Source organism: Bos indicus, chromosome 15 (genome assembly GCF_029378745.1).
Source record: "Bos indicus isolate NIAB-ARS_2022 breed Sahiwal x Tharparkar chromosome 15, NIAB-ARS_B.indTharparkar_mat_pri_1.0, whole genome shotgun sequence".
Classification (NCBI taxonomy): Eukaryota; Metazoa; Chordata; class Mammalia; order Artiodactyla; family Bovidae; genus Bos; species Bos indicus.
Genome location: NC_091774.1, coordinates 44320384 through 44332531, shown reverse-complemented (window position 1 = coordinate 44332531; position 12148 = coordinate 44320384). Strand labels below are relative to the sequence as shown.

The 12148-nt window shown below is 51.8% G+C and overlaps 1 protein-coding gene across 5 annotated transcripts in view; it reads right to left on the bottom strand.

Annotated features, from left to right (window-relative positions):
- Positions 1-3165: 3165 nt before the first annotated feature.
- Positions 3166-12148, bottom strand: part of TRIM66 (tripartite motif containing 66) — a 61386-nt gene continuing 52403 nt past the window's right edge. For all 5 annotated transcript variants that reach the window (XM_070803703.1, XM_070803705.1, XM_070803707.1 and 2 more), the window contains 10 exons: positions 11573-12106; positions 11221-11413; positions 9754-9814; positions 9139-9313; positions 8536-8825; positions 7938-8064; positions 7546-7620; positions 7032-7184; positions 6399-6617; positions 3166-5683 (listed from right to left, as the gene is read on the bottom strand). In XM_070803703.1, coding sequence (XP_070659804.1) covers positions 5624-5683; positions 6399-6617; positions 7032-7184; positions 7546-7620; positions 7938-8064; positions 8536-8825; positions 9139-9313; positions 9754-9814; positions 11221-11413; positions 11573-12106 — 1887 coding nt within the window. In that variant the 3' untranslated portion in view covers positions 3166-5623. The remainder of the gene's footprint in view (positions 5684-6398; positions 6618-7031; positions 7185-7545; positions 7621-7937; positions 8065-8535; positions 8826-9138; positions 9314-9753; positions 9815-11220; positions 11414-11572; positions 12107-12148) is intronic.

Below are 12148 nucleotides of genomic sequence, written 5' to 3'. Positions count from 1 at the left end.
GGGAATTCCCCAAAAATAGGAAAGAGGTTCAGGTTCCATTCAGTCAGAACGAATGACAAATATTCACTACAGTGTCCTTGCCCCGCACGATGACTGGAAGCCACTGGGCAGAGAGGAACGCTCAGGTTAAGTGACTGGGGAATGTTGCTATATAAAGGATATTCCTGAAGTGGCCAGGGTCTAGAAGTGGTGGGCACTTTTCCCCCAGATCTCGCCTCAGACTTGCTGCCTCTATTTCAAAGAACAGGCTGTGTTCACACAGTAAGAAGCAGAGAGTGGAGTTCTTTCCTAGTGAGGAAGCTCCCCAGTCTGCTCTTCCCCACCTTGTGTCTTAAGGATGGTGGAGTCTGGGGGTGAGAAGACCATGAAGTCGGTTCAACCATCTCCACTGAAAAAACACTCCAGGACACAATTACTGGTAAAGAAAAGTGCTCTTTTTTTAATTTGTTCTTGAATGTGTAGGTTCTATTAAGATCAGTGACACTTCCCCTTATAATGGTCCTCCCTCATGCCCCCAACCACCTTGGATCCAATGGCCACTTCTAGAAGAGGCCTAGCAGGAACTTACCCTACACAGCCAACAGAGGGGTGCAGCTTGAGGAATGAGCACATGGCTCCAGAAGCAGCACCAGCTACTGAAGACTTTCCTCAAGGCAGCTCAGTCTGGCCTGTGAGGCCCTTTGCCCTGGCTTGGTCAAGACTCCCTAGCCATGTCCCACTGCGGTGTTCCCTTGTTCCCTGTGTGGCCTGAGCATTAGAATTAGAATCACCATTAGAATTAGAATCACCATTACCATCTTTAGAGCTGGAGAGCCTCTGAGAGATCACTGTTTTCACATCTCCCTCCCCACTTCCTCCCCAGGACTCTATAGATGGGGAAACTGTACCCCAGGTCACACAGTTCATAACTGGCAGAGTCAAAACTTAGGTATCTAGCATCTCAAATAATACATCTTTCTGTCATACCTTCTTGCCTCCAAGAAAACAATCAGCATCTGCCTCCAGCTCAAGGAACAACTGGAGCAAGCAGGTGGTGGTGGGTACAGAAGGGGACGACCTGGCTCAAGGGGCCAGGCTGACCCTAGTTGAACCCCAAGCAAGTGATGAATCACAGAACTTCCTGATTTCCCTCCAACAGAATGTTATCAGTGGCAGATACCCACCCCAGATGGGATCTTCCTCCTGGCTAGCGCACTGATCCATGCATGGAAGCATGCTTACCATGATCCCATGCTTCTTCCTGGCTAAGGCAGGCTCTAATTGGTGTGAGGATCCTGGTGATGAGCTGCCCACCAGCTGGGGAATCCAGTTTATCAAATTTCTTCTTGGTAAGACCTAATCCACATTCCTGGGCTGATTTATACAGGGCCTCTTAGCACACTAAAATCTGGCTAAAATCTATCTGTGTCTGTGCTGGGAGAGACAGAAAGAATCACAGATACTGTCCTCCCAGCAGAGCTCATACACATGCTTGGCATGAGGAGATCTGAGTCCAGGAGAAGAAATGAAGTCAAAGGAAACAGGCAGACACGAAGGGTAGGGGAAGGAGCAGCCATGCTTCCTCCTGCCCATGGGCTCCTGAAGAGGGGAGACCACAGGATGCTACCGATGGCGTTCCCTGTCTGTATGTCCAGGAAGGCTCAGCCTGTGTGGCTGAGAGGGAAAGAGGATAATCCAGACAGCTGCGGTGTCACCAAAGCCAAGTAAAGAGGGTTTTTCAAAGAGGAAGTGGTAGATGATGTGAAATGCTGTAGGGAGTTCACAACTGTTGAGGACTGAAAGGTATTCACTTGATTTGGCAACCGGGCAGTCACTGGTGACATTTATGAAAAACTATATAGAGGATGAAAGAGTGACTAGGAAGAATCAATAAAAAATATTTTGTTGAGAGAAATTTGGCTGACAAGGGGAAAATGTAAGTGTAACAGACTCTAAGAAATTTTATTTTAATCTTGGGGAGACCTTTGTTTGTTATCTATGTGGAGGTAACCAGTGGAGAGTGTGGCTGAAGACCCTGGAAAATGGAAGCAGTGAGATAAGCGGTGGAGCACAGTCTTGGAAGATGCAGAGCAGGATTAGAAAAGTAGAGCACCAAGCAGGAATAACTGGCAGGGAGCTAAGGATGGCCACACAGAGGCATGGGAGGCAAGAGGAGCACGTGAACAGCAAAAGTCTTGTTTTAGGGTCTCTCTTCTGTGAAGCAGGCAATGAGGCCAGTCATTTGCTGAGAGAAAAGATAAAGGGCACGCATGGAAAGCAGAGTAATAACAAGTCAAAGAACACCAATCAATACTGAGAGCCCAGCTGAGGCTCTCAACTCTGAATCTGTCATGCTTAGGAGCCCAGAAAGAGGGAGCTAAACACAGGTTGATGCAGAAAGTGGAGGAGGGTTGATAGTTCCAGCAAAAGTTGGAAAGGTGAGGAAGTTCAGGACGCTGAAAAAAGCATCAGTGTGTCATGGGACATGGGTTTAGGCTCAGGAGAGGAGGAAGTCCAGGAGAATACTGAAAGGTTGGGAGAACAGAGAGCTAAGGTCTTGGAAACGGGTTGAAGGAGCAGGCAGTTTAATTAATAGCAGTGGAAGAGTGGGAGAGGAGGAAGCACAGGGGATGTTAATCCAGAAAGGGCAGAGTCTCAGTTAAGGAGTTCAGAAGAGAAGACTGTAGGTGACTCCATGGAGTGAAAGAGAAAGCAGAGAAGAGCCCAGGAACATGTAGGGAGGGGTCTAGGTCTTAGGAGCAAGGCAAAGACCTGTTGCCAGAATTGGGCACAGAGGGCCAGAGTGCACCAGGGTTGATGGCAGGGTTCTCTGTGAAGACCTACAGAGCCTACAGAGGGTGTGGTGGCTGCCACTTGCACAGACAGGCAAGATGTATAGTTGGCAACTGCTGGAAGTTAGGCAGAGTCAACCTACCTAGGTTCTAGAAGAGTGCACTACAGTCTCCTTTGCATCAGCTGAAGCTAGCCCATTCTTCTGTTTCTCAGCATATCCAAGAAAGCCAATTTCTCTTCTAGGACTGCATTCTGTACCTTACCAGAACTCATTGCATTCTCACTTCATGACTTTGTCAACGACCCAAGGACTTAACTGATTCCAAAATGGGACCATTATAGGAATAAGTAAAAAATGGGATTAGCTCAAACGTTAACAAAGAGCCATTAAAGTCAGTCACGCAACCAGTGTTTAATTTCTAAAACACCATGTTGTTTTCTGCATGCAAAAACAAAACAAAACTATGACTTAAAACACTGGTGTTAAGTACACAGGAAAAGCCAGGAGAGGGCAGTGCTGTGAGATAACCAGTGGAGGAATGAGGGGGCCACACACTCTTGGAGGAAAGGATACCCTCCCTCCCACCCTCCCTGCTCAGGTGCCTAAAGGCATGCAGGGTTCTCAGCAGTGGGAAGGGAGCATGTGACTCTCTACCACATCACTAAGATCCCCTGGCCCAGCAGGCTACAAGTGGGAACAACACTGATACAAGGGAAGCCAAGCACTAAACTATATTTCTGCTTTGTATTTGTGGTTTCCCACTGGTCTTGGGGAAAGATGTCAATCAGGTTTGAGACTGTCACAGCCCTCACCCAGCTGCCCAACACAAAGCACCGTGAAGGTGATCCAGAGAAGGTGGGAAGGTGACCCACACAAAGGAAAAATGACCGAGAGGAGGAATTAATGAGGTAATTACAAAGAGAACCTTGCCAAGCCAACTAAATAGAGAAAAAGATTCAAAAATTGAAAGGGAAATGGCCAGAGCCCAAACCATAAAGTCATATGAGCTCCAAAGAGCAGAGGGTTACACCCAAAGATTGCCTGGCTACTGGAGTATTCAAGACTTAGTTACCCCAAACTAGAAAACATGATTATGGAAGCCCATCTGCTTAGGAGAGCTTGGCATGTGCTGGTGAGAGAATGGTAAGTCAGTGGGCATAGTCTGCTTTGAAGTGAAGATGCTCTTTCAGCCTGGGTGGAAAGGAAATGAGCAGTTCCATCCACTCACAAGGAGAGAAGAAATGTTTCTCTGATCAAAATGTCCCCATTAACAAGGGCCCCACAGACAAGAATTTCCTTAAACTTCACCTCTTGGCAAAAATAAAGCCATGACCTGCAGCTCCCTTGAAATTAGCTAAGCCAGGACAGGACCAGGGAGAGCTGCCTCCAGGCCAAGCCAACATCAGCAACAGGTTCCTTCTCAACCAAGCCCTTGCCAATGAGGTGGCCTGACCCCCAGCATCTGTGCATGCCTTTTCCTCCCAAACTCCTTGCATGGACCATGACCATCTATCTGAGATGTAGCCTGGAGCTCTGCTCCTGTGCCCATGACCCCCAGAACACTTCTCTCTGAATTCCTGGAGAAATAACGTTCTGAAGTTGCTTCAGGGTCACCAAAGGACACTGAAGAGACTTCTATAAGTTTTACATCCCTGACAGAACTTCCATGAATGCTGAGGCCTGGCTTCTGCCACTCCCTTTGACCTTCTCCAACCTCCAACAAACACAAGGGGGTGGGGGGCTGTCAGCAGAGTCTTGACTTTTTCTTGGCTATGGACAGCCTGAGGGCAGGCGAGTCAGAGGACTCACTCTGATCTTTGGCTCTATGAAGTGGAGGAGTTGAGAGCTAGGATCTCTAAGCTGGAGGAGAGACCCAGCAGAGGGAGCTGGTTGTGGGTCATTCTCCTTGGCCCAGAACCTCTGTATGTGAAGCAGACAGCAGCTTCCTCACGGTTCTCCCAAGCAGAATTCAGGGTCTGGACCTCTGAATGGGCATAATGAAGGGGTGGCCACCAATAATCACTTCTAAGAAGCCAGTTCTGACACCAAAGAAGAGCTCGCAATCCAAGTAAGTGGCACAGAGGGCACACTCTGAAGTTAAAATCTTCTTAAGCCTATAAGTAAGATCTGAGCCTGAAGACCTAAGTGGTCTCTGCACAGCTCCCCAGCCCCATCAAGAATGCTACACTATCCAGAGCTCCACAGTGGCCACCTGCATCAGCATCAGGAGAGGGGACGTGAAGAACAAATACCCTGAAAACCGTGAGAACCTGAATAGGCACCAGTTGAGACCTGTGGCCTCTAGAAGCCTCATTACCACACCCAGCGCAGGTGCCTCTGTCCGAGCAGGCCAAACAAAGGCAAACAGTGACAGTCTTTGGCTGTGCTAGGCCAAGGATCACAGGCCTGCGGTAGAAACATCAGAACCTCTCTCCCTTCTTTTACCCTCTTCTGGGCCCAAGAGGAATTCAGATACATACGCTGCTCCTGAGCCCTGCACACTGAAAGGTGAGAAATGTCTGCCTTCGTCAGCAGGAAGAATTCACCAAGGAAGGATGGTCCTCCTGAGCCCGACCAGGCTTGGTCTTGTCAAGTGGACCCTACACATCTGACCGTTCTGCTCACAGGGAACACCCCATCTTTGCTGTTTATTACTGAAATCTTCTCTGTAGTGGATGCACTATGGCTCCCAAATAAATGCTGTAAGATGCAAACGGCAAAGAAGGGCAGTACAGGCTCGACAAGAAGCGTCTCACGTCCACGATCCAAGGAGAATGAGCTGAAAGGTGGGGAGGAGGGGTCAACGGGAGGAGGCACCAGCTGCCGGAGTGCTCGGTCTCCTTCCAGCCCTCACACCTGGGAGATGCTGTTGGCCAGGCGGAACGACACTCGTTTCGCTCTTTCATTCTCCTGAAAGAAAAAAAAAAAAAATTAGAATCAGAATGCCCAAATGTAGGGTTCATTAGTGTGAAAAGTCCAGAATGGGATTCCCCAGGGCCAAAGTGTTTTATTCCACCCCAGGGATGCAACTTCAAAACTCAGTGAAGCCACCAAGCACTGTGTGCCAAGTGTCACAGGTGATGGGGGTGGCTAGTGGGACCCTGGCACACAGAGGGCAGGCAGTACATGTCAGTGGGATGAAACAGCATGGAGCTGATGTTTCAGGTCAGGTCTGCACGAGTGAGACCAGACAGAAGGTCAGAGGAGATCTCTTTCCCGCAAGCAACACCTCTCCTTCCTTCTCTACATCAAGGGGCTAAGAAGACTCTCCCTTTCTCCCAACCCAAGTGGAGATCAGGATTGAGATCAGGGCATCACAGTGTGGAATCACCCGCAGGAGTCAGGAGACCTGGTCCTGTTGCAAATTTTCGGGGTGACCCAGGCAGATACATCCACCTCTCTGAGTTCCGAGCCTCAGGGGTCGCTGGAGTTGAAGAGCCCCACACTGCCTTGCCTTCCACTTAGGCTGAGGGGTGGGAAGTGAGGGCTCCTTGTCCCTACTCTCTTGTGCCACCTGAGCTGAAAAGCCTCACTTCAGGTTACCCTGTACCTGCTGCATGGGTGCCCTCCACCTGCCTAATCACCCACTCACCCACCCGCCTGCCAGCTGGCAGCAGCTTCTTACCATATGTCGCCGCCGCCTCTTGGGTTGGATGCCCTCCTGCATGTAGTGGGGCCACGGAAAGCCCTGGGGAGTGGAATACCCACTCTCATTAGACACCTCCTCAGAGTCTGAGTCCTCCTGCTGTGGCTGAGCGAACCGTTTCTCAGGGTAGATCTCCTTCAACCAGCCCTCAAAGAACACTTCCAGGCAGCGGCCTGCCTCTGCAACTTCAGAGTCGGGCTGAAGGGGGAGGAGAGCAGTGATTATCTGGCCCTGATCCACCAGCCCATCCCTTCCAGGCCGCTCAAGAGCTGTACAAAGAGCACAAAGCCTGGCTGGGTCTCCTGGATGGCTCAAACTCTACATTTTCTCAGGACCCAGGATAATCCGTTTAGCATCATCAGCTCTCCAAGTAGAAGTGACCCTGACAGTTACCCACAGATAGCGAGTCACTAACAACCCCCATCTTCCTCCTGAGTTCATGCTGAGGCCCAAATGTGGGAGAGAGTTTATACACAGTCTCTACAGTAGGCCCCTGAAGGTCTGCTCCCAGGACCTCATGGCAGCCCAGGCCCAAACCAGACACCCCTATCCAGCCATGATAGTCCTGGGGGTCACTGGAAATAGAGGAGAGGGAAAACAGGGAAGACGTACGTAATTGAACTTAGCACAGTTCCAGAACATGAGGCGGACGTCTGATACCACCTCCTCCGGGGTGGTGTAGTGAGCTGGGTCCTTCTTTTGCAGCTTCCTCCGGATGATCGACAGGTCCATGGGCCTCTTAATAATCTGGTAGTAATGTCGGGCCTTGGGGGAGGAGAGGAGGGGAAGCAAATAGGAAGAGAGAAGTGGAGGAGAAAAGTGAAGGATAAGAAGGAAGAAGAGATAGAGAATGAGTTGGAGTAGAAGTAAAAGAACACAAGGAAGAGAAAGGCAGCAGGAAGCAACAGGTGGAGGGAAGAGAGAAAGGGAAACGAGGAGTGGTTTCCATGTCATGAAGGTCTGACGCAACAGCAGCTGTGCAGCGCTGTGGTGGCCAGGCCCCCAGGTCCCAAGATCATGCACAATTACCCCAACTTCCAGCGGCCACGCTCCGAGCCCACCCCGGGCCCCACCGCAATCCGCTCGAGGCCCAGGCCTTCTGCAGAACCAGCGAGGGCTTCCTTACCAGCGGGCTGACAGGTTCATGGAAGGGCAGGCTGAGGCTGTTGCAGCACAAGGACAGCACCAGCTTCTCACACTTCTGCAGAAACCAAAATGGGCAGCCGTGTCAGTCTGCTCTGGCCCCACCTCAGTAGGAATTAACCATGGTGATCCCGATGGCTTTGGCCCACAGGGTACGAGCCGCCAGCCATACCAGGGCACAGTTCAGACTCCCAGGCCAAAGGAAGACAGCTGGCAGAAGAAAAATAATAGCGAAACCCCAGGGGCCAATGTCCAGGCATAGCCCAAAAGAGAGGTACCAGAGAGGCTTCTCATCCCCTCAGAAAAGTCTCAGCCCCCATAGGCACAGGCAGGCTACCCCAGGTGGGAACCTTGTTCCCAGAGACCCCTCCCTACCTTCTGGTCATATATGCTCAGGCCAGGAGGGGCCCGCACTCCAGGCTGGCTGAAGCGGGCATTCTCACAATCGTACTCCATCTCGGGCTGGGTCAGGCTGCGGCACAAAGTACACACCCAGTCTCCCCTGCAGAGGCAAGTGAGGCCACGTGAGGCCTCAGCACGTGTCCACAGCCCCCTCCCTTGTCCCTCTACCCCGAAACAGGATTGGAGTGGGGGTGGCATGAGAAACTAAGTCCCCAGCCCTACAGAGAATGGCTTCTTAGCAATGGGCTTGAAAGAAACTCAGTTAACTCAGGATTAGTGAATCCAGAAAAACAGGAGTTAGCAAGGGTCTGGGAGAGACGTCAAGGGATATATCTGCACAAGAGGAAGCTGGGAACAGAGGAGGAAGCTGGGAACAGAGGAGGAAGGGAAGCATCTGCCTGTCTGTGTGCAGAAGGAGCACAGAGAGAGCCATTGAGTCACAGGCCTGCAGTTTATGCAGGCCAGAGACGGGAGGAAGTCCCCCAGAGAGAGCCCTGTGGGCTGGCCTGGAATAACCTCCCTTGGAAGATCACTGTGCCATCCAGGTCAGGGCCTGGGTTGCATGACTCACCCTGGGAAGCTGAGCAGGGCTGGCAAGTGGCAGGAAAGGTGGTACACTTTGGGGCAGCGGTCACAGCACAGCAGCTCCCCCCCATTGAGGCAGACAGCACAGAAATCCTCATTCTCTATGGGCACTGGGGGCCCCTTCTTGGCTCCAGGGGTTCGAGGAATGAGCCTGTGTTCTTCAGGAGAGGCACTCTCCACCTCTGGGGGCTGCTGCCCAGCCAGAGATGTGACAGTGACCTTTCTTCCCCCCAGATTTGGGGCCTGGATGGCATCAGGCAGGTGGTCCTGGCTGACCTTGGGGAAGAAGTGAGTCTGAGTGGTTAGAGCGAGGTACCACGTTGTTGAGGGAGGGAGAAGAAAGATAACAAGCCCTTGGCACCAACTTATTTCAGGACCCCAAACCAGCCAGCCCTAGGAACACCAGGACAGCTCAGTCCTAGGGTGCCCCTCACAGACCCCAGGCAGCATGGGACAAGGTGTGGCTGAGCAGCAGCCCCACTCTGAGACTTGGAACAAGGCTGGAGCTAGGATTCTGCCAGGAGCAGAGAGGAAAGAGAGGCTCCTGGACTGGGGCAAGTTTCAAGGAGAAAGCAGAGAAAAGCGGTACCTTAATGGACATGCTGGAGGACTCAGCACCACATTCGATGATCAGCAGGAAGCTCCCATCCTGATCATTCTTCTGTGGCTTCAGCTTGAACACTGGCATCTCGCCCGAGGAGGCAGCACAGATCTTGAGCCGCTCCAGGCGCACATAGGGAATCTTGGGCTCATTACTGAAGGGTCTAGAGCAAGAACCACATCCCTGGGTCTCGGATGGGCCACATTCCTCTGGCCCGACTGCTAAGTCAAGCTCATCCACAATCCCACAACTGAACTTCTCAGGAGCTCCTCAGTCCAACCCTCCACAGGCCCCTGTTCCAGCCCACCACCAGCTCTGCCTGGTCAGGTCCCATTGGCCCCTGGGAGTCCTCTGATCAAAGGGGGACCCCTGTAGAGGGGGAACTGCACCCAGAGTGCCTGCCTAACAGCACTGGAGTCAAGACATCCTCCCACAACCATCCCAGACACACAACCACACACCCACTCCAGGGTCTGAGGGCTGAAGAAGACAGAGGCAGACAAGCTCCAGATTAAGTCATCAAGGAGGCTCACTTCCTGTGCCAGTCTCCCAGGACATGAAGTTGGATGGTGGGAGAGGGATGTTGGGCCAAGGGTCTGTTACCTGATACTCTGGTTCCCTTTTGTGTTCAGCCCGAGGGCTCCTTGTTCAAAATTCTCATACTCTAAGACAAAAGACAAATTCATAATACATTTATGATAACACACCCTGTCACCCACACCTTCTACTCTTATCTGCTACTCATACTGCGGTCACACGCCTGTCATACCGTCGTTACTCACACTGTAATCACTCATCATGGTGACAATCCTACCCAGCTCCCTTCCTGAGAGGGGAAGAAGGCTACTTTCTTTTTCAAAGATAACACAGGTAACACTCAGAGGCTACCCAGGAGTGAGTGTTGGGTTAGGTGCTGAGGAGCCAGCATCTCACCTTCAAAATGAGCTCAGAAGTCACTCGTTCCCCATGTATATACTGGTGTAGCCTGCTCTTAGGAGTCATTCTGTGCAGCCCCTTCCTTATCAGCCAAGTGCTGGGATTTCAGCACAGCCTGAGAATCCAGCTCACCTTCCAGGGGCAAGAGGCTCCCAGGAGCCCTCCCCAGAGAAGCGCAGTCGGCGCAGATGGGCAGGGGGCAGTGGGGAGAGAGGAGGACTCTAGCATGTACTGGGCGCCCACTCAGCCCCAGGCGCTGACCGAGGCGCCTTCCATGGACAAGCAGGGTTCAAAATATTTAATTGCTTAAAATTCAGGGTTGCATTATTGTGCAGTTAGGAAGAGCCAATGTGAGGGGACAAGGAGAAAAATTTCTTCATCTATTAAATTTGTAGGTAACATTGATCGTTACAAACTACCCATGCCTCATACACTGAACTAAGAAGGCCCCCAGCACTCACTAGGCAGTTGCTATCTAACTTTCCAGCCAGCCCTCACCTTCCCTGGAAGGAAGGTGCCTTGGCCTAGCCCCATTTGAGAATGCGTGTGGGGAGCTGAGAAGACAATCAGAGTCAAGTCCAACCAGTCCAAATTCCCTTTTCTATGAGACAAAAACCCACATCAAGGCCAGGTGCAAGGCAAATTCTTGTTACTGCAGAATAAGTCATCAAATGATTTCACTGTAGGTATTTTTCCCAGAAGCCTATAAAGTAGCTATGATTAGCTCCATTTACAGGGGAAAAAAATAAGTCAGAAATGTTAGGTATCTTGCACACATTCAAACATAAAGAGAGAGCGGGTCAGCTAACCCAGAGTCAGATGTGTTCTTGTCCCTAAGATGTTTTGCCAAGCCCAGCCCTTCTGGGGTGGTGCTCTTCCTGTGTCCCCCTTCCTATAACCCAGATCCCCAAACTTCTGCCTGGGGAATTTTACAAGGAGGTTAATTCCTGGCCACAGAGAGGGAAACAGAACAGGCATCAAAAGGTCAGTTCTGGACAGAGAAGTGAGGTTAGCCTGAGAGAAACACACTCTTCCCTCAGTCTGATGGCTCTGCTGATCTCCGTTTCATCTGCGGTGCTGAGTCCACCTGCTCAAGCGTGTGGTCAGCATGAAGGGCAGGCTGCTGAGTCTCACCTTTTGGGCTCCGGTACTGCTGCAGGGCCACAGATGTGTTGACCACTGGCACCAGTGCGGGTTTTTTCACAGAGAGGTTAATTGGCTCCTCCAGGTCTGAGGGGATAGATAAGTCCTTGGAAGCATCCAGAGCAGCGGCTGTAGGGCCTTGTCCCAGAGAGTCAGTGAAGCGGGTAGAATCCTCACTTTCCATCTTTCAAAAGTGAAAGGCCAACAAGAATCAAAGAAATCAGACATTTTCCGTGTCGGTGGTCACAGAGCTGTTAAGCTAAGGCCAGAATGAGGCCTCAGGGGCCACCCTTTTGCACAGAGTTAAGCAGAGGACATTAAATGGCATTTCCCCAAGACCTACCTTACACAAGGCATTCCCCAGGGAGGGGTCAGTTCCATCCCCAGGGCACAGGCCCCCTGCAGTTCGGCCAGAACCAGGACTGCAGCCGGACCCGGTCTCCGGCTGCACGTCAGAAGCTGGAAGCACACTTTGCAGAGGACAGGTTGCCAGGCTTGGCACAGTGTGGGTGGGACCAGACATCAGGTTGGGTCCAGCCTGAGAGTGATCACTTGCCAGGCTTGCGATGGCTGGGGAGGGATCACTCATTAGGCTGGGCATGGACTGGGGTGGGCCATGCACGAGGCTGGGCATGGCCGGCAGGTGACTGGCTGTCAGGCTGGGCACAGCCTGGTTTTGACCACTCGCTAGGCTGGACATGGTTGGTGGGGGGCCACTCAGCAGGCTTGGTACCACTTGGGGCATCACTTGGGGTGGGGCAGCTGTCAGGCTGCTTGTGCTCTGCATCTGTGGTTCAAGGGTCCTCGCCAGCCTGGTAGATGACAGCTCCATCTCCAATGTGTTGGAAAAGCCCATGATGCTCAGAGAAGTGGAGTGCTACAGGAGCAAAGACAGGGGAGAGTCCGGCTGTTAGCTAGG